Here is a 22,858-nt window from a genome sequence, read left to right as displayed (position 1 = left end):
TTTCAACTTTGTACTTTTCACATACTAATTATATAATTCCAGCTTCTTGGCAACACCCAACGTCAAATTTAATACAATTTCTCCGCCTAATTTCAGAATTTGTATGCATTTCAAAAAAATCATTACCAAACACAAAACCCTCATACAACAATTCTAAATTCCACAACAACTTACCTGTATTATTTGTTTGGGTGGTTCTTTGGGGGGTTGTTGGGGGGGTTCTTTGTGGAGTTGTTTGGGTGCTTCTTTCGGAGGTTGTTGGGGGGGTTGTTTGGGTGCTTGTTTGGGGGGTTGGGGGGGTTGTTTGGTTGCTTGTTGGGGGGGGTTGTTTGGGTGCTTGTTTGGGGGGTTGTTTGGGAGGTTGTTTGGGGGTTTATTTGGGGGGTTGTTGTTTGTATTGGTATTAAAACTGAATTTTGACCATTCCCTTCAAGTCCCCAATTATATCCGTTGCTCCATTCCCCATCACCATTCCCTTCAAGTCCCCAATTATATCCGTTGCTCCATTCACCATTCCCTTGAAGCCATCCATTTCCGCTGATCCATCCCCATCCGTTCCACACATTACCGCTGCTCCATCCCCAATTACATCCGTTGTTCCACACATTTCCGCACCATCCCCCATTACATCCATTAAACACATTTCCTACATTTCCTCTGCATCCGTAGTATTGGTGGCATCCATAGTATTGGTGGCATCCGCATCGGTGGTTCATTTTTGTTTAGTAATTATCATTTATTATAAAAAAAACAAACACACAACATCTTATTTCCACCTATTTTCTTTTTATATGTCAAATATGAAAAAAAAAATCAAAGCTACTTTGATATTTTTTGAAATTTAATTTAAAAATAACAACATAGGACATAATGTCATCACTTCAGAGTGAATATGATTTTGAATTCTGTTGTTACGATATTTGACATATTGAAGAAAATGAAAATAAGAAGGAGATGATAAGAAAATCGAAATAATGGATGATGTCAATGTGGAGCACCAACTGGCAAGTTTAATGAACTATAAAATTGTAAGTGATTTATCTAAAAGGCATTAAACATGTAGTTTAATTATGTCTAATTATAGCGTACGGAGGGAGAAATATCAAATAAGTTGACTTGGGAAAACAATTGTTGCAGTTCCCTAGGGACTCGGACGTTAAGGGCGTAAAAAACGCCTTATCCCGTGGTGCGCCATTTACCTCGGATTGGGTAAATTGCTGGTAGTGTATACAGAAACAACACTTTATCATGAAGTCATGGCTAAATGGGAAACTTAAGCATATAGAGAGCAGCTGTGGAGATGCCGTGTTGCAGCAACAATTGGAAATGCGGTCAAGGCTCGGACCGGAATTTGTTATATTCGATATTGATGGTTAACATGGTGGAGGCTATCAAAGAACAAGTAGGAGTTGCTGCCACAGTTTGGTTATACTTCCACATCCATGTATAAAATTCCAAACTCCTCTGACGCTGTCGTATTCGTGCCTAAAAGTTTTGGGCCTACTACCTACCTTCTGGCCTCGTATTTCATATTTACACCATTGTGGATATGGAAGTCTATATATCCTCATTACAGGTAATGACTGCAATCATGGCCCAATTATAAAGGTCCTCTCTCAAAAATAAATGATTTTGATTTGAGCTGTCAAAATTCATATTTGTCATTTGAATTCGCTGTGAGGTAGAGAAATGTCAAACAGCAGAGGAACAGGTAGATGTGTATCAAAAGAAATAAATGTTATTGTACCCAAGAAATCCGTCCAGGGAATGATGTGTTTCTTTCAATATTTTATGGATCTATGACACAACAAAACGGGGTTTTTGTCGTTTTGGTCTGTACTTTCAAAAATCCTCAGCTCAAATTGTTTGCACAAGATTACCTTAAAAATGTTGCACAGTGTAATATGTATGATAGTCAAATAGAAAAAATATCAAAAGGGCTTTAGTAAACTTTTCTCGTCCAATCTAAGTAAAGCACGCGTTTTCGTTATCAGGACTATATTCCGCACATGGCACTGGCGTGGATTTTTTTTTTTTTTTTTTGCAAAATTTGAGGCTTCTGGGCAAAACCTATAAATATACGTGTTGCGTGCGCGTATAAAAAAACAAAATACATGTATTTAAATTTGAAATACATGTATTTTGTTTTTGTATTTTCCCAGCCAGCATTAAGTCTGTCTGGTTACTTTCCCAACAAGAATTGTCCAGCAAGAACTTTCTCAGAGAGTAAGGGGTTTTTATTCTCTTTTGCTAGAAAATTGTAAAAAGTAAACAGACACCTTCCCACCAAAAACCAGCAAGCAATCAGCTGACTTGCCAAAACAGAACAATTTGTCCGCCAACAAAGGAAGCAAACACGTTGTATTTTATTAAAAATAAAAAAGAAAATGAAACAAAAAAGTATTTTTCCACTTTACAAATTTGTTCTCCATAAAACAATACAATTAGACTATGTTATTTTCACAATAAAATTGTTTTTAATGTTCACAAACATAAATCAACAAAAAACCAAAAACGGTTGATTGATTGTTTTCAGGAAGAAGAAGAGCTTGCAAGTGCTTGCTAGAAGAAATTTGTCCAGCAAGAATTTGCAAGCTCTCAGTGAAAGAACTGTCAAAATGTCTCTCTCGAATCGCTCTCTTTTGCTGGTTTTTTGTGTTAACAGACGACTTCCAGCAACAATTGGTACAAATTGTTACAAATTTTAGGGTAACCAGACACAGCTATTTTTTGAAAATTTTAATCAAATTCGAGTCTTTTTTGATCCGACTGCACGATTAAAAAGCTGGAATATGAGCTCATTTTCTGATCATAAATGACTCCTTTGTCGGTAGGAAAACATACGTGCATGTTCTGGAATTCACCGTGTATACATTTCATTATCATTAACAATGAAAAAATATCAGTCTGTGTTGGCGCATTCAACGAATACACATGCGTGTGTGGGTATCTACGCTTTGTTCTTTTGATTGTTTACGAAACAGACGTAAACAAAGAAACGAACTTCTACAAGAGCGCGTACATGTTAAATTTGATACTTTAAGAAAAAATACATTTTTTAATCATATTTTGTTAAGAAAATTAAATATTTTTTTTTAAATGCTAATAGAAAACACATTAAATTTTAGTCCTGTGCAGTTTTTTGTAGAAAATTTCAATTAGTTTCTTTAAAAAATAAGGATTCACTCAGCTCTCGCCATCAAAATTACAGTGTGAGGAATACACCCCAACTAGGTGTAAAGTGTGTTGCAGAACAGCTTTAGGTGTGTCCGATACACGTGAGGTGCAGAGGTGAATGCCAGAACATGCCTGATAACTAGACATCGGATTTTGCATATTTGCATATTTTTTATTAATAAAGATACGAAAATTCTGATTGGACCAAAATTCGTTTTGAAGAAAACTGAATGCAATGACCGGCTCATATTTTTTATTTTTTTGCATATTTGCATATGCACAAAATATGCAAAAAATATGCAAAATATGCAAAAAATATGCACAATATGCAAAATATGCAAGTAATTTTTTTGACAAAAATCATCAAATTAAATTTGGAAAGTCATCAAAAAGTGTTCTAAATTAAGTTTATTGTCGTTAAACGTCGATTTCTTAGCAGATTATTATGTTATTATTTATTATTCCGCCACAGCAATAAATCTGGACTAAAAGACTTAGAAAATTTCCTATAACCCAGCCTTCTTATTACAACATATGTTGCTTTCTAATACAAATTTGTTCAAAAACTCAATCAGAAATGTCAAAATGTACGTATCCAAATATGTTGATTGTTTCTGCTTCTGACAGAATACCAAATGAGCTAGAAATTAAGACTAAGAAAATATTGAATATTACATAAAATATTTCATATTTTATTAAAAACATATAAAAAACATATATGTACGGTATTGTATGTATTTTCCTCTGAATTTTCCACACGGAAAATAATTCTAAAAAGTGAAATTCTTTTAAAATCAATATTTGTTAAAAGTTGAAAACTACTAGATTCGCTTCATTATGACGTATTCTAGACAAATCGACAAAAATATTCCCTTTTTGGGCATAAATACGGAAATAAAAAATTGTGAAATTGGGGAAAGGAAACAAATTCTGCACGGAATTTTTATTCATGATTGCACTGATAACTATATTTTAATACCCTAAGGGTATTATGTGTTAGTGAATGAGTTTGCAACATGCAAAATGAAACGAAATAGACCCACAGTTCCTTTTGATGATCTGCATAGATTCGCACTTATCCATCTCGCCATGTCTTTCTGAAAACAAAGCACAGGTCACATTTATAGACCACTTCGCATAAATATTGGGGATTTTTTGGCCCTAGTGCGATCCCTATTTTGGTAAGAATCGATTCAGATTTGGATATTGCTCCCATATATACAGTACATTCGCGATAATCCCTACACCACAGGTTTCGGCGGTATCCGAATTATCAAATTGTTCGGATTAACGAATTGTAAGGAAAATAAATTATTTTATATGATTAAATTACTCGTGGAAGTTATATAATAATACTTTTTTAAATTGTAATTGCTAATAACGAACACTTAAATGTAAGTGCTCTACGTGTAAAAAATAGTGAGATTTTTCTACTCGACAATCCGAAAAAAAGCCAATCAGATTGTGAAAGTAGTGCTAGAAATATGGCGTTTTTAAAGTTTACATCAGGATGTAAGCAAACCTAGAGACACATGTGGAATTTCATCGTTTTGTAAATTAATATTCCTTGAAATCTTTGCCTTTTAGGTGTATAGTGCATTTGGCAACTTTATTGACAATATTGCGGCGAATATTTTTCTTAATATATTTATTTATATTCTATACAACAAGACTAATGTGTCATGAAAGGTTTGTCCTTGTATTCGATAATTTTTACTAAATGTTGCTGAAACATTTTTTGTACCAACTTCTCCATTAAACAACTGTCAAAATTCGAAGCATTGGTAATAATTAGTACAAATTATCGAGTACACGGACAGGTATAAATTAAACAATTGTCTATACAAAAGGACTTTTCGACTGTGTTTTTCTAAGTGATGTCATTTTGCACTAATCATTGGGCGTTCTTCATTTTGCTTATTATTCATCGTGGATGGGTATAACAATAATGCATTACTTTTCGCCGAGGAGTGAATATTTTCCAATTCTGCATTAAGCGGTTGTATGCGTACCATAAAGATCGATATTATAAAATTATGTATTTTTAGTGCATTAAACTAAAACCATGTCATCAATATTAAACCGGCAGTTAGAGCATTTTTCCAAAGAAGCTTTTTGACCACAAAGAACAAAAATTGCCAATTTATGTCTGTATATGCTGAATAAAGGACTAAACACTATAAAATATATTCAAATCTAATATGAGGATATTCAAAACGTTTACTTCTAATTATAGTTATATTCCAGAACCTGGAATCGTAAATGGTACTTTAGTACTTTTTCCCATTTTGCGCTAAAAAACGAACCCATTTTACAAAAACTAGAAAAAATTGCGCTTTTATCTAAACAAAAATAGCGTTGACTAACTCTAGATCCTTTGTTTTTCTGCTAGACAATTTTGGCCGATTAGAAACTATTACCATCTTTGGACGCGTTGATTTTGACATTTCTGATTGAGTTTTTGAAATTTTTCCATTATCTATCTGCATTTGTATAGGAAGCAAATTATGTTGTAATAGAAATGCTGGGTTATTTGACATTTTCTCACCTTGTGAAAACTGATTTAAGTCTTGTTAGTCTAGATTTATTGCTGTGGCGGAATATCTGGAGAGTCTCAATAACATAATAATCTGCAAAAAACTATGTTAAACGTCAAAAAACCTAATTTAGAATGCTTTTTTGATGATTTTCCAAATTTAATTGACGATTTTTGTCAAAAAAAACACTTGCATATTTAGCATATTTTTTGCATATTTTGCATATTTTTTGCATATATTTTGCATATATTTTGCATATTTTTTGCATATTTTTGATATGACCCCAAATATCGAAAAATTGACCCTCAAAACGCCTAGATCCAAAATTTGAGTCCAATCGGATAAGAAATAAAAAACATGCTAAAATCCGATGTCTACTGATAACCTCAGGCGACTCGTCTAAGGAAATCACAAATGAGTCTTCCTCAGCATTATTTTCGAGTCATTTTTGCCCATTCTCTGATGGTATATAAAGTATTTTTCGAGTCGTATTTCAATAATTTATTGGTGATTTATTGATTACTTTGGGACTCTTTTTCGAGTCTTTTTTGGGTCACCTTTATAATTGTTTATGAGTCTTTAGAGAGTCATTAATAGACAGCGGAATTTTATGCAACCCCTATTTTTGGTCCGATTCATGTCAAATTTTGGGACTGGGCATATTTTTGGCTTCTGATTATATTGCAATCGAAACATATGACATATGCAAAATTATGCAAAATGCATAAATTTTTGCATATGCAAAATTTATGCATTCTACATATTTTCTTATGCAACAAATATTTCAATAATAGGTACAAAAATGTCTATGTGTACAATTTTTCTGTTTAAAATTCCCTTCAAACAAGTCAATAAAATAGAGAAATGTATAACCACAGCCACAACCTTCAAAATGCCGAATATCGGGAGGTATCGTTCTATGGGGGCTATATGAAGGCCTGAACCTAAGCCGACAAATTTTAGGTGGAAAGTTTTATACCCTTAACGAAGACTTAATACCGAATTTCAGCCATTTTGGAGGGATATTGAGGGCACATCCTTCAAAATACCAGAAATCGGGAGGTACCGTTCTATGGGGGCTATATGAAGACGTGGACCAATACCGATAAATTTCAGTTGGAAAGTTTTATACCCCCAACGAAGACTTAATACCGAATTTCAGTCATTTCGGGTGGATATTGAGGGCACATCCTTCAAAATACCAGAAATCCTGAGGTACCGTTCTATGGGGGCTATATGAAGACGTGGACCTATACCGAAAAAATTCTGGGAGAAAGTTTAATACTGCAAATGAAGACTAAGTACTAAATTTCAGCCATTTCGGTGTAATAATAAGGCCACAACCTTCAAAATGCCGAAAATCGGGAGGTACCGTTCTATGGGGGGTATATGAAGACGTGGACCTATACCGACAAATTTCAGGTGGAAAGTTTTATACCCACAACGAAGACAAAATGCCAAATTTCAGTCATTGCGGTAGGATATTGAGGCCACAACCTTAAAAATACCGAAAATCGGGAGGTACAATTCTATGGGGGCTATATGAAGACGTGGACCTATACAGACAAATTTCAGGTGGAATGTTTTATACCCCCAACGAAGACCAAATACCAATTTTCAGTCATTTCGGTGGGATATTAAGGCTACAATTTTCAAAATACCGTATATCAGTAGGTACCGTTCTATGGGGGCTATATGAAGACGTGGACCTATACCGAGAAATTTCTGGTGGGAAGTTTTATACCCCCAACTAAACCCAAATACCAAATCTTAGTAATTTCGGTGGGATATTGAGGCCACAACCTTCAAAATACCGAAAATGAGGAGGTCCCATACTATGGGGGCTATATGAAGACGTGGACCTATGCCGACAAATTTCAGGTGGAGTGTTTTATACCCCAAAGAAGACTAAATACCAATTTACAGTCATTTCGGTGGGATATTGAGGCTACAACTATCAAAATACCGAATATCGGTAGGTACCGTTCTATGGGGCATATATGAAGACGTGGGCCTATGCGGACAGATTTCAGTTTTAAAGTTGCATACCCCTAACGAAGACTTAATACCAAATTTCAGCCATTTTGGTAGGATATTTAGACCACAAATCCCTGAATATATTTTTGCATATGCTCTTTTTATGCAGATATGTACAAATATGTCAAAATATGCACGATATGCAAAATATGCAAAAATTTCTGGGCCTAATTCGTTTAATTTTGTAATAAAACGAGTTTCTGTCTAATCAGATTTTCTCTACGACCATCCTAACCATATATGCATTTGCATAGGATTCCGCAGTCTAGTCATTAATGAGTCATTTTATTAGACGAAATAAATTAAAAAATTTGTCTCTTTATTCTTTTTGTTTCTTTCCTCTGTTTTGTTGTCTTTTCTTCTTTGTTCTTTTCTTCTTTTAATTATCCATTATGTTGCGAGGTGAGTATACTGCTTCTTCATTTCACTGGGCAAAACCTGAACATGTTTTGTGTTTGTCTATACAGTTAATATTATACGTTACATTTATATCAAAGTTTTGTAGAAAGTGTATATGAGAATTATTTACAAACAAACAAAAATAAAACAAAACAATTAATTTAAATCACCTAACTGTTCAAAATATGATAAGAAGATACATAATTAAAATCACTTTTCAAACACCTGCACGACCCTTTTTTTATTAAGCATTTTTCAATCTTCCAGATGATCAAAATGTGACAATAAATAACAAAAAATGGTCACATTTTAAACTCCTGAACGATTTATTTGTGATTGCTACATATTTGTTGTTGTATTTTAAATTGAACTCTTTTTAATCATTATAGGGAGTCACTTTCGAGTCCCCTTCTGTTCAGACAAGCGACTTAATCAATTTTTGATTACCAAAAGGACTCTAAAGAGACTCCTCAATGTGATTTTTGAAAAAAAACAGTCTTCTAGTTGATAGCTGGGTTTGGACGCACATCACGGTGCTTTTGAAACAATTTTAAATGGAAGGTGCTTACACCTTGGAAGTTTTTGCGAATTCTTAAACTACAATGTTCATAGATGAGAAAAATCAAAAAACAAAAAAAAAAATCGCCGAAGCGCTTTTTAAATAAATCGCGATTTAAGTTGACATTTTTAGGGGTTGTTTAGGTTTTCACGATTTTGCTTAGAAACCGCAAGCCCTATCAAAATGGGACTAAAGAAAATGTTATAGATATGAAAATTCTCTATAAGATTGACATTTATGGTATTTTCGTAGTTTTTACCATTTTTGAGATATAGAAGTTCAAATTGGGACAATGCACTGACTATATCGCCCCCCTTATAAAACAATGTCATGAAGGGTGCGCCTTAACTAACTTTTGATGAAAACCGCTTACACAGGGAACGTTTTTGTGAATTCTGAAACAGCAGTGTTCATAGATGAGAAAAATCCAAAAACAAGAAAAAATCGCTGTAAGGATTATTAAATGAATCACGGTCAAAATTCACACTTTTAGGTGTTTTTTAGGTTTTCACGATAGGGACCTGAGAAAATCTTAAAGCTGTGAAATTTCTCTACAAGACTGGCTTAAGTAACTTTTCCTAAGTTGTAACATTTTTTTAGATATATAAGATTAAGTGGGGAATTTGCAGTCATGACATTGTTTTATAAGGGGGGCGATACAGGATTGAATTGAATTTGAATTGTCCCAATTTGAACTTCTATATCTCAAAAACGGTAAAACCGACGAGAATACCGTAAAGGTCAATATTGTAGAGAATTTTCATAGCTACAACATTTTGATAGGACTTGGGGTTTCTAAGCAAAATCGTGAAAACCTAAACAACCCCTAAAAATTTCAACTTAAATCGCGATTTATTTAAAAAGCGCTCCGGCAATTTTTTTTTTTTGTTTTTTGATTTTTCTCATCTATGAACACTGCTGTTTCCGAATTCACAAAAACTTTCCCTGTGAAAGCACCTTCCATTTAAAATTGTTTCAAGAGCACCGTGACATGCAACACGCAAAGTTTTAGGTTTTGACCTCTACGTTTATAAATAACGATCCTATTCATGAAATGCCAATAGACGTAACAGCATACTGTAATTTTCATAAAACACAAAGGACGTAACCCACATTATTTGAAAATTAAACAGCAGTACAAACAATGTAGTCTTTTAATTTTTGAAGCAATATTATAATTGCCCGAGGGCGGGTTTATTGAGTATAATGTATAATTTCCACGTGGACTGATCCGGTTATTTGACCCGAAAGTCCAGGTTGAAAACCGGCTTAGACCCGGTTCTACTGAAGAGATTACTAAAAAATGGGTAACGTATGAAAGCTTATGGAAATACCTATCATATGGTGTAGTTAATTTAACAGTTTTGTCTCTTACTCGGCTTATTTCTCCATATGTGTAATTTGACTCTTAGGTGACGATATCTAAAGAATGGTAGCTTTTTTAAATCACAAAGACAATTCTTTTAGTTAATATTTAAATCAACAACTTTTACTTTAGACGATTTTTAATGGGCTTACAGAAAAAATCCATAATTGAAATACTTGAAGATGATGACAGAAGACCTATGCCCTGATTTAAATAATCATCTAAAACGCACATATGGAAAACAATATCGCTCATTTACCCAAAGAGTGGCATAACGAGTTACAGCACATTTACTACGAGGTTCGCATAATTCAACACAAAAGTTTTTTGAGATTATGAAGCACTGAAACACTTCGAATCATGCTTGAACTTGCACAGAAATTTAGCACTGATATTTGTCTAGCTATTTGCAAAGTATGCTCCAAGTAGTTATTTTAGTTTTTGTGTAATAATCTTTTTAATTTGGGAAGTCAAATTGCAATCGCCAACTTAAAACGCGTTTTTCTCGAAACTGGGTTTATTGATTTACTCTTGGAGTAAATGAGCGATATGTTAACCGGACAAAAGGAAGTGGTTATTCGGGAGGCAATGCAAGACAAATGAAGCACGGATGTAAAGCAGGTCGTCTCGATATTGCTCATTTTTCCAAGAGAAAGAACGAACGGAAATATTCAAAATTTGAGGCGTTGATACGAAAACGTGTATATGCTAAAAATTCACGTCATTTAATACAAAGATGTATTCTTTAAATACGAATACGATTAGGCTGTAAGTTTGCAAAATAGGGTCTTGTCAACCAACCCATGGTATAATAGAGATAATTGGATAAATTCAATTGATTGTAGTAATCAAATAAGTCCAGAGAAAAACGCAAATTTTCTGTATTGGTTTACTTAGGGGTCGATTATGGATAGCAACCCAACTCCAGTTGCGTTGCCCACAGCAAATTTAGTAATAGAATTTTCTATTTCCGCATGAAAATTTCAAGGTTCAAAACACTGATTTTGATTGAATTTGACAAAAATGTCCGTATTTTTGCTCATTTTAATTGGATGATTTTCACTTCTGGCATCGCAACTACAGTTGAGTTGCTATCAATAATCGACCCCTTAGACAAAAAGACAGGAGATCCTATAGTCAATAAACGGCGAGTATTGGCTTTTGATCCTAGAAGTATAATTTTTTTAAAACTGATATCAACGACGACTACCAGATTCTACCACAGAGAAGTTCCGGAAATGTTGAGGCTGTGGATCCTCCTCAGATGTACACACAAAGGCTAAAAGTTTCAACACCAGCAAGACTTAAAGCGCTTAAATCCAAGTGATTGTCATTACTCTTATGAGAATTAAAAGTTACATTTAAATTGTTACAGATCACTTAATTTATATTAACTATACTAGCTGACCCGGTCCACGTTGCTGGCCCGTTTTTGAGGTCCCGGTATAAACATTTACAACTACAACTTTTTTCTACAACGGATTTCTACTACCAACACACCAACTAAAGATGTAGATAACAATTACCAATGTCATGCTTACCAACAATAATATCTGAAATTTCACGTTTTGGTCAAAACAGCTGTGTGGGAGGTCACCCGTGACCACTATTTCCCGTCATACTATGAGAATTTGCATTGAAAGCTGTTATTTCGATATTTTGAAGAACTTTGGCTGATTTCCCAATCGATTGTTTTGGAATTTTGGTCAAGTGCCATTTCAATTTATCGGAATTTTGCTGTGAAAATTGTGAAGTTGACCACAATGTCTAACTTATTGAAGCGCTTTTAAAGACACGCGCACTAACATTAAGGATATTATCTGCAATTATACATTTTTGAAAAAAAATTGGGGACCGCGATATTTCACTACCGCGATGACCATTCAGGGTCAGGGCAATAATTACCATAGAATTGCAAACAATTTTTATACAATAGGTTGAAAAATATCTTCGATTTCACGTTTTGTTAAAAAAATTTGTGTGGGAGGTACCCTGGTCACTCCACTGACCACTATAAAAAGTAGTTAAAAACCTATTCTCAGACCTACAAACTCCACATACAAAATTTCATAAAATTCGGTCCAGCCGTTTCGGAGGAGTTCAAAGCCGAACACCGTGACAGGAGAATTTTATATATATATATATATAGATTTTGTCCATAAATTGACTTAAATACAACAATAAATATAATATTTTAAATATCGTGAAGGAAAATGGAAATCATAAGTAATTATAGTGATGGTTGGAATAGTTCATAGTTCACCTAATTGTGGTCCATTGAAATATCACCGTTAAGACTGGGAATTGAACCCAACACATTTAGTTTTAAGTTCGCTTAACCGCATAAGGCAATAATTCAGTTCTAATTTGATTATAATTGTTTATTTATACTAGTTTCTTTAAATGTATGCTCAATAAACTGTGGGTTACGTCTTTTGTCATTTCAGAAAAATACAATACCAAAAGACGTAACCCACACAGCTACTGAAATTCTGAAAAAATTGTTTTTTTTTTTCAAAAATATATTCTTCTCTGTCTTAAAACACGATACTATTTTTCATTTCATTTTATAACGGTTTTTGCTTCTCCTGTAAAGTTTTAGTTTTGTGGTTACGTCTTCGGGCATTTATGCTGACGATATTAGGCTGTAACTCAGTTATCTAAATACGTACCCAGCAAAATGTTCGATGACAGATCATCCCAGCAAAATTAAATGGAAGTGATTCCATGTGAAATCATGATTTCACTGGTTCTTTTGCATGAGTGCGAAAGGAGTCGTGAAAGATCCCATCTTTTTCATCGAATTTTCATGAGTGCAATTGAAGTCGTGAAAGGTCCGATCTTTTTCATCGAATTTTCATGAGTGCAATCGAAGTCATGAAAGATCCGATCTTTTTCATCGAATTTTCATGAGTGCAATTGAAGTCGTGAAAGATCCGATCTTTGTCACAATATTATCATGAGTTCAAATAAATTGATAAGTAACCGCACAATAAATTATCAAATACTCATATACCCGAATAATTGTGTACTTGCAAAAGTAATTGTTAAAATGAAAATAAAAGTCAGATGAAAGTGGTCGATAGTGGCAAAATTTATATATTTTAATTAAAAATACAATGTAAATTTATATAAAACAAAAGAAAAATATATTTTGTGTTTGGAAACCTGTTTCGCTTTGTGGATATTAAAAAGAAGTATGAAAAAGACCCGGTCTATAAACCACGAGCTTCCCCAGCCGACCAACACCGATATAGTAAAACATATCGAGCTGCAATTATTGGGTTGGTTGGGCCATGTTAACAGGATGGATAAAGATGCCACCGGCATATGAATACGAGCCATTTGAAGTTATGCGACCCGAGGGAACAAAACTCCAATGGAAAGATCACGATATCACAAGCATGGCATGTGTCGCTGGCTGCGACGTGAGTTTCTCCTGGGAGGGATAGCGAATTTAACAACTCCCTGTGAGCCACCAATTCCCACCAACCAAATAAAAAACACCTTCATAAATTCTTATGTACGTGTATATGTATGTGGGTAGTAGCGCACGTAGCGTAAAGAGCGTTTATTTCTAATAAAAATACTAAAATTAAAAACTAATATAAAATTAAATAGAGCCACACAACTTACCGCAGTCTTTATCCCTCACGAACTAAATTTATTAAAAAAGGGCGAGAATAATAAACCACAAAATTCTACTGCATTGCAAATTTCTAACGGTTTTGTTCCAACAAAAAACCTGTTTGAGTGACAATCAATGCAGTAGAATATGAGGAGAAAAGGACTGCGGTTAACAAAAAACATAACAAAGGCTCAACTGATCAGAACGACTCAAAACAAAATAAATCAAAACATAGAAACACACACATGCAAACATATGGATGGTCATGTCATTGACGTCACACCATCACCCATATGTTGCTGTGTGAACTGAGATCAAATAAAATGTAAACAAACATAACAAATATGAGCGGCAGCGACATCCCCGCCCCCGTGAATCGACCCGATTCACTATTCAACATCTAAGACGGCAAGTTTTGAGACGGGGCGCTTCAAGACTCCAGTCGATGTGGCAATGTCAGCTTGTCGGACTACACCATCTTTGCCTAGGTACACATCTTGCACTCGACCTCTTCTCCATTCACGACGAGAGACATCAGGATCACAAATCAATACCAAGTCACCTGGGGCTACGGGCTTTGTGTACTGGCACCATTTAGCTCTTCTAGTTAGTGTGGGCAAATATTCGGCGATCCACCTTTTCCAAAAGTGGTCACGAAGCTGTCGTGAGATACGCCACTGTTTCTTCAACACAGCTGGTTTGTCGACAATTGTCCCGGCTGGAGTTTCTGGCATATTTGGATGGCCCAACAAAAAATGATTCGGCGTTAATGGTTCTTCTTCATCGGGACCAACAGGCAGATGGGTTAAAGGGCGCGAATTGACTATATTTTCGGCTTCAATGAGAAAACTATGTAACGTGTGCTCTCTGGGGGCGACTTCCTTCAACGTTACACGCAATATCTTTTTGACGCATTGAACCATCCGTTCCCAAATGCCTCCTTCTGATGGATTATATGGGCAATTAAACTGACAGTCAATGCCCTTTGTAGACAACTCATCTTTCACTCGGATCACATCGAAAACTTCTTGAAATCTCTTGGCTTCTTGGTCTGCTCCAACAAAATTCTTGCCATTATCACTCCGTATTCTTATGGGCGTTCCTCTGCGATTTATAAAATTGCGTATGGCTAAAATGCAGGCATCAGTTGACAGATCAACGGCAATCTCCAAATGTATGGCTCTTATCGTCAAACATGTAAATAGAGCCACCCATCGTTTTTCATGACGTCGACCAATGGTGATGGTAATTGGGCCAAAATAATCTAACCCGGTATAGGCAAATGGACGGACATTTGGAGTTAATCTGTCGCTAGGCAGAGAACCCATAAATGGCGGCGTTGGAGAGACACTGCGTAACTTGCAGACATTACATTTGGAGATACAGCTTTTTAATAGTTTTCGAAGTCGAGGAATCCAATAACGTCTTCTTATGGCGGCAATAGTGGCTTCAAAATTTTGGTGCTTCATAAGTTTATGCTCATGGACAACAATAAGTTCGGCTAGGCGATGCTTTGGCGAAAGTATAATGGGACGTCTGGTTTCAATAGGCAAACAACTGGCGGCATCAATACGTCCATATACTCGCATCAAATTATTTTCATCAATATAGGGCGACAGACTATACAACTCGCTGCTTTTCGGAATGGAACCACCAGACTTTAAAATGTCTAATTCGAAGGCGAAACTTTCGCGTTGAGATAGGCGGCAAAGAACAGTTTCGGCATCCTTCAATTCGGCGACTGTTAGACAAGTTTCTCCGTCTCCAATTTTCTTCTTCAAATATCGTTCGACAAATCTCAGGACATAACCCATTGTACGTTTTATCCTGAGAAAAGAAGAGAAACGATTAAAATCAATAACAACATTTGTACTGACCGTTAAAACAAATTTCGAACGAAGCTCTTCTTCAGGCGGCTCATCATTGGAGGTTGAAATCATTTCGGGCCAATCATCATCCGGCTCATGCAAAAATTGTGGACCTTGGTACCAGCGAGAATTAAAAGAGAAATCCATATTTCTTTTCGCTCTTGTTGTTTCATCGGCAACATTTAAATTAGTGGGCAACCATTTCCAATCAGTAGGACGTGTGGAATCCAAAATCTCTGTGATTCTATGGGCGACAAACGGCTTATATCTTCTGTTGTCAGAATTTATCCAGTTGATGACAGTTGAAGAATCACTCCAGCAAATTCGTTGGGAAACCTTGACCGAATGTTCCTTCTCGATGGTGCACAGCAAACGAGTTCCCAATACGGCAGCTTGTAGCTCAAGTCTGGGAATGGTCATTGATTTCAACGGAGCGCATTTGGTTTTTGAGGTAATAAACGAGACTTCAATCTCACCATCTGACTTTATCGACCTCCAATACGACACGGCACCAAATGCGTCTTCGCTGGCATCGACGAAAATGTGCAACTCGACTGTTTCAGGCAATCCAATTCCAAAGTAGTGTCTAGGAACACTCACTTGGGCCACATTCTTCAACTCATCACGCCAATTATTCCATATGTCAAACAGTTCATTTGGGATATCTTCGTCCCACCGAATATCGTATCTCCAGACTTCTCTCAATAACAATTTAGCAGTTACCATGAAGTGACTTAATAAGCCCAAGGGGTCGTATACCGACATGACAACACTCAACAATTCTCTTTTTGTCGGGCACCTTTCTCCACTGATGATCTCTGGTCTCACTCGATGAAATTTCAGCTCAAACTTAAATGCGTCGTCACCAGGATTCCAATACATGCCTAGAATCTTTTCTGTGGAAAACTGAACATCGGCTAAATCATCACAGAAGTTGAAATTTCTTCCTAAATTACCCTCCAGAGCCACGACAACCTCTTTTGAATTCGATGTGAAATTGCGCAACTCGAAACCAGCTGATTTGTGTATTTTACGCACTTGCATCGATATATCTATGGCCTTCTCTGATGTTTCGAAGCTGTCAACAAAATCATCAACATAATGGTTATCGATAATTGCCTTCACTGCTCTGGGGTAACGATCACGAAATTCTAGGGCATTGGTCTCTTTCACATACTGGGCAATACAAGGCGAGCAAGCGGCTCCAAACGTCATTACAGTCATCTCATAAACATCTGGGGGGCAACATTCATTTTCACGCCAAAGAAATCTTTGAGAACACCTATCTTCTTCGGCAATAATAATTTGGTGAAACATCTCTTTGATATCTGCGCAGACAGCGACTTTCCCCATTCGAAAATTAAACAAGACGGCAGGCAGTGGTCTATATTGTTGAGGACCCTTCAATAATTTCGAGTTTAGAGAAACTCCTTCGACTTTGGCGGCAGCATCAAACACGAGGCGAAGTTTCCCAGGCTTCAGAGGATTCAACACACCAAAATGTGGCAGATACCAAGTTCTCGGGCTACAAATAGATATTTCGGATGATGTTAACTTTCGTACATACCCTTTATTGACATAATCCTGAATGATTCTTTTGTAGTCGGCACCAAACTCAGGATTCTTCTTCATTTTCCGCTCAATTCCAACAAGTCGATTAAAGGCCATGGAATAGCTATCCGGCAGGACTACATTTTCATCACGCCATAGTAGTCTGGATTGAAATCTTCCAGCAACCTTTATCGTAAAATCCTTGAGCAAATGTCTAGCACGAACATCATCCTTACCCTCTATTGTCGGCAGGGCCTTCACACCAAAATTTTCTGTTTCGAAGTAACTTGAAACCAAATCATATAAATTTTGCTCTGGCTGAGCTGTCAGCAAACATGTGTGGGATGTAGGCTGCCTTCCACACACCTGACCAAAAACTACCCATCCTAGGGGTGTATTTGCTGCATAAGGTCCACCTTCTTCTAATGGCACAACTTCATCTGGCAACCCCAAATGACAATGATCAAGGCCGATGAGCATCTTAGGCGTCACGTTGCTGTATGGCTTCACTGGCACCTCATAATGCTTATTTGACTTCATGTTGAAACTTTGAGTGGGCAATTTCAAATTTGGAACACCATACACATTTTTCAAAGCATACTTCCTCTTCTTAGATGTGCCACTCACATGAAGATCAACCACCATTGCACTTTCTTGAGACGACTTACCACCATACCAGCTTAAATTCAACTTGCTTTGACGGCCACTAAGTCCAAGTTGCCTCACCAAGGAACTGTCTATCATTGTCACCGAAGAACCTTCATCCAACAAGGCAAATGTTTCAACAACACAGTTCGGACCATAAAGTTTCACAGGCAGCACTCGGAACAACAAGTTTGATTTCTCACAAATACTGGAAACACAACTCAACACTGGTTCGGCATCTTGATCATTCCGGGCAACAACACTATTTGAATTATTTTCACCAACATCTTTTGATTTGTCATGCAGCAATTTGTTATGTTTTCTTTGGCAACCATTTACATGACATTCTTTTCTACGGCGGCAATTTCTAGTAGAATGTCCACTACCAAGACAAGAAAAACATAACCTTAACTTCTTCACTTCATTCCATCTATTCGGCACTGACATGGAATGAAATTTCTTGCAATCAAACAAATTGTGTTGTCCTCGGCATAATCGGCACTCTTCTTCTTTATCTCGATCATCGGATGCATACAGAACCACTTTTTTCTTGGTTTCACCTGTTGGACGACTTGTTGTTGTAAGCTGGACACTTCGAATCAAATTTGCAACACCTTTCAACCAATTGTTGAAATCCAAAACTGTAGGCCACGATTCCAAATTCGACGAGTACTGAGCCCATTCCAACCTCTTACTCATGGGCAACTTTTGAATTAACTCATCCATTAGTGTAGGGTTTGATAAATGTTGATGACCATTTGCTGTTCCCAAAAAGGCGGCAAGATTCTGAACTTTTATTGCAAATGGCACCAACTTCTCCACGGCATTTTCACTAATAGATGGAATTTCCCTCACCTGCTTCAACTGCCCTCGTATCAGCAATTCAGGTCGGCCATATTGGAATTTCAGTTGCTCCATCACTGTGTTCACATTGTCGGGATGTATGAGCAACGACTTTACACACTCCCTAGCATCACCCTTTAATGCTTTCTGCAATCTCACACAATTCTCAAAATTATTGTACTGGTACGCTGTCGTCGAATGTTCAAATGCCGTTGAAAACATTGGCCAATCTTCAGGGACACCGCTAAAATTCGGCAAGTCATACAACTTTTTTGGCAATGGCGGCATCAAAAAGTTGCTATAATATGGCGGCTGTTGAACTGCATTAAACGGTTGCGTCAAGGGCGACTGAGATGCAGGCAGAGAAGTTGGCAGCGACGGTTGGGCAACGGCTGACGGAGCAGGTTGCAGAGGCGGCGGCTGACTATGGCGGAATACAGTAGGCTGATCATTGGTTACGTAAGATTGTGGTGTGACACTCGGGCGATTCGTGTCTACTTCAGATTGGGCACTACTGGAACCACCACTATACTCACTCAAAATGTTACCAGTAACCATTTGTGTTGAACTTGATGTTGATGCAGCTTTCAGTGCGCGCTGAGAATTCGCCAGTTGTAGCTGCAACACGTCAATTTGTTTCCTTAAACTCTCCATCTCTACTGTGGAAACACTTTGCATTGCTGCTGTTGTAATCGGCTGCGTGATAACACCTGTTGTTGTAGTAGCGGCAATGGTAATAGTTCCAGCAGTGGTTGACACAATCGACCCTCCGGCTTCAGTGGAGGCACCAACTGGAACACCTTTAGTACCACTAGCATTTGTTTTTGTTGAATTTGGTGGCGATCTCGGCATCATCTTTACAGCACACAACAATTAAACAACAGGTTTCACAAATATTTAAATGACAGCAAAATTCCAAAATCAAAATGTCACCAAATTTTCCACACAAAGTCTTGCTCCAAAAAAATAGCTCCAACTTTAATTTTCAGCACACAAAAAATCCAGCAAATTTTATACCAGAAGGGCCACACAATTATTTTTAGTTTCAGCACAACAAACTTTAAAATCCAAAAGAGCCACAAAATTGCTATACGGCACACTTGTTTCTTGAAGACAGCAAATATTTCATTAAACAGCAAACAAATCTCCAATTATTAACGACGGGCGACACAAATTTCCAAAAACAGTAATTCACAAAATTTCTCCAGAAATTTCACAAATAAAATTTTTCAGCAATTTCTCCAAATAAAATTTTTCCAAAATTTTCAGCAAAGTTCGCACCAGAATGCGAAATAAAATTTCCAATTTTTTCAGCAATCGCAACAAGAAATGCGAAATAAAGTTTTTCCAAAATGTTCACTCCAGAATGCGAAAAAAAAATTCCAATTTTTTCAGCAATCGCAACAAGAAATGCGAAATAAAGTTTGTCGCTGGCTGCGACGTGAGTTTCTCCTGGGAGGGATAGCGAATTTAACAACTCCCTGTGAGCCACCAATTCCCACCAACCAAATAAAAAACACCTTCATAAATTCTTATGTACGTGTATATGTATGTGGGTAGTAGCGCACGTAGCGTAAAGAGCGTTTATTTCTAATAAAAATACTAAAATTAAAAACTAATATAAAATTAAATAGAGCCACACAACTTACCGCAGTCTTTATCCCTCACGAACTAAATTTATTAAAAAAGGGCGAGAATAATAAACCACAAAATTCTACTGCATTGCAAATTTCTAACGGTTTTGTTCCAACAAAAAACCTGTTTGAGTGACAATCAATGCAGTAGAATATGAGGAGAAAAGGACTGCGGTTAACAAAAAACATAACAAAGGCTCAACTGATCAGAACGACTCAAAACAAAATAAATCAAAACATAGAAACACACACATGCAAACATATGGATGGTCATGTCATTGACGTCACACCATCACCCATATGTTGCTGTGTGAACTGAGATCAAATAAAATGTAAACATAACAAATATGAGCGGCAGCGACAGCATGCAAAGTGAGAGAAGCAAAGTAGGAGATCGGTAAAATAAGTATAAAAGAGACCATAACGTGGTAACTATTACAGGATAAGCTTTTTCTTTTGAAATAAAATAACAGAATTCAAATTTATACTAGATTTCCCAAACGATGAGCTTGGTTCAGAGATTGACACATAATTTATCGAATATTGGAAAACGGAACCCCCAAGTTGAAAGAAGTATCTTGCAGCCATCGGAAGAGATAAAATATGATATTGCAGATTAATATAATATATAATTTTGAAAATTACATACAAAATAAAGAAAAATAACATCTGGCGATACAAATCATCTGCGCATTGTATTCTTATTAATTCAACAAATTACATAATTGTATTGCGAATTTTATTTCTGATTGGCAAAAATCCGGATCCAAAGCATTGGTGCAAGAAGCCATGACGATTAACTGGTGCAAGAAGCCATGACAATGAACTGGTGCAAGAAGCCATGACAATGAACCGGTGCAAGATGCTATGACAATGAACTGGTGCAAAATGCCGTGACAATGAACTGGTGCAAAATGCCATGACAATGAACTGGTGCAAAATGCCGTGACAATGAACTCGTGCAAAATGCCGTGACAATGAACTGGTGCAAAATGTCATGACAATGAACTGGTGCAAAATGCCATGACAATGAACAGGTGAAATCAGGTGTCACTCCCTTGTAAATTTCATCGGTGATTCACCTAAATTTGCACCTATGACAAGTCACTTGCACCTATGATTCAACTCATGATCTGTCATCGAACATTTTGCTGGGATGAGTTGAATCATAGGTGCAAGTGACTTGTCATAGGTGCAAATTTAGGTGAATCACCGATGAAATTTACAAGGGAGTGACACCTGATTTCACCTGTTCATTGTCATGGCATTTTGCACCAGTTCATTGTCATGACATTTTGCACCAGTTCATTGTCACGGCATTTTGCACGAGTTCATTGTCACGGCATTTTGCACCAGTTCATTGTCATGACATTTTGCACCAGTTCATTGTCACGGCATTTTGCACGAGTTCATTGTCACGGCATTTTGCACCAGTTCATTGTCATGGCATTTTGCACCAGTTCATTGTCACGGCATTTTGCACCAGTTCATTGTCATAGCATCTTGCACCGGTTCATTGTCATGGCTTCTTGCACCAGTTCATTGTCATGGCTTCTTGCACCAGTTAATCGTCATGGCTTCTTGCACCAATGCTTTGGATCCGGATTTTTGCCAATCAGAAATAAAATTCGCAATACAATTATGTAATTTGTTGAATTAATAAGAATACAATGCGCAGATGATTTGTATCGCCAGATGTTATTTTTCTTTATTTTGTATGTAATTTTCAAAATTATATATTATATTAATCTGCAATATCATATTTTATCTCTTCCGATGGCTGCAAGATACTTCTTTCAACTTGGAGGTTCCGTTTTCCAATATTCGATAAATTATGTGTCAATCTCTGAACCAAGCTCATCGTTTGGGAAATCTAGTATAAATTTGAATTCTGTTATTTTATTTCAAAAGAAAAAGCTTATCCTGTAATAGTTACCACGTTATGGTCTCTTTTATACTTATTTTACCGATCTCCTACTTTGCTTCTCTCACTTTGCATGCTGTCGCTGCCGCTCATATTTGTTATGTTTACATTTTATTTGATCTCAGTTCACACAGCAACATATGGGTGATGGTGTGACGTCAATGACATGACCATCCATATGTTTGCATGTGTGTGTTTCTATGTTTTGATTTATTTTGTTTTGAGTCGTTCTGATCAGTTGAGCCTTTGTTATGTTTTTTGTTAACCGCAGTCCTTTTCTCCTCATATTCTACTGCATTGATTGTCACTCAAACAGGTTTTTTGTTGGAACAAAACCGTTAGAAATTTGCAATGCAGTAGAATTTTGTGGTTTATTATTCTCGCCCTTTTTTAATAAATTTAGTTCGTGAGGGATAAAGACTGCGGTAAGTTGTGTGGCTCTATTTAATTTTATATTAGTTTTTAATTTTAGTATTTTTATTAGAAATAAACGCTCTTTACGCTACGTGCGCTACTACCCACATACATATACACGTACATAAGAATTTATGAAGGTGTTTTTTATTTGGTTGGTGGGAATTGGTGGCTCACAGGGAGTTGTTAAATTCGCTATCCCTCCCAGGAGAAACTCACGTCGCAGCCAGCGACAAACTTTATTTCGCATTTCTTGTTGCGATTGCTGAAAAAATT

The 22,858-nt window shown here is 36.5% G+C and overlaps 1 protein-coding gene and 1 long non-coding RNA gene across 2 annotated transcripts; one reads left to right on the top strand and one right to left on the bottom strand.

The window, feature by feature from the left end:
- Positions 1-890: 890 nt before the first annotated feature.
- LOC141400826 (uncharacterized) lies at positions 891-1,768 on the top strand. Its single transcript, XR_012412204.1, has 2 exons — positions 891-1,028; positions 1,085-1,768. It is a non-coding gene; the product is annotated as an uncharacterized lncRNA (long non-coding RNA).
- A 12,324-nt stretch (positions 1,769-14,092) lies between these two features.
- Positions 14,093-19,465, bottom strand: LOC141401715 (uncharacterized). The gene has a single exon (XM_073982094.1). The coding sequence runs from the start codon at positions 19,463-19,465 to the stop codon at positions 14,093-14,095; it is 5,373 nt and encodes a 1,790-aa protein (XP_073838195.1).
- Positions 19,466-22,858: the final 3,393 nt, after the last annotated feature.

Source organism: Musca autumnalis, unplaced genomic scaffold, assembly GCF_047663935.1.
Source record: "Musca autumnalis isolate F117 unplaced genomic scaffold, ASM4766393v1 scaffold_4, whole genome shotgun sequence".
Lineage (NCBI taxonomy): Eukaryota > Metazoa > Arthropoda > Insecta > Diptera > Muscidae > Musca > Musca autumnalis.
Note: the sequence above shows the minus strand (reverse complement) of the source record. Positions and strands in the feature narration are given on the sequence as shown.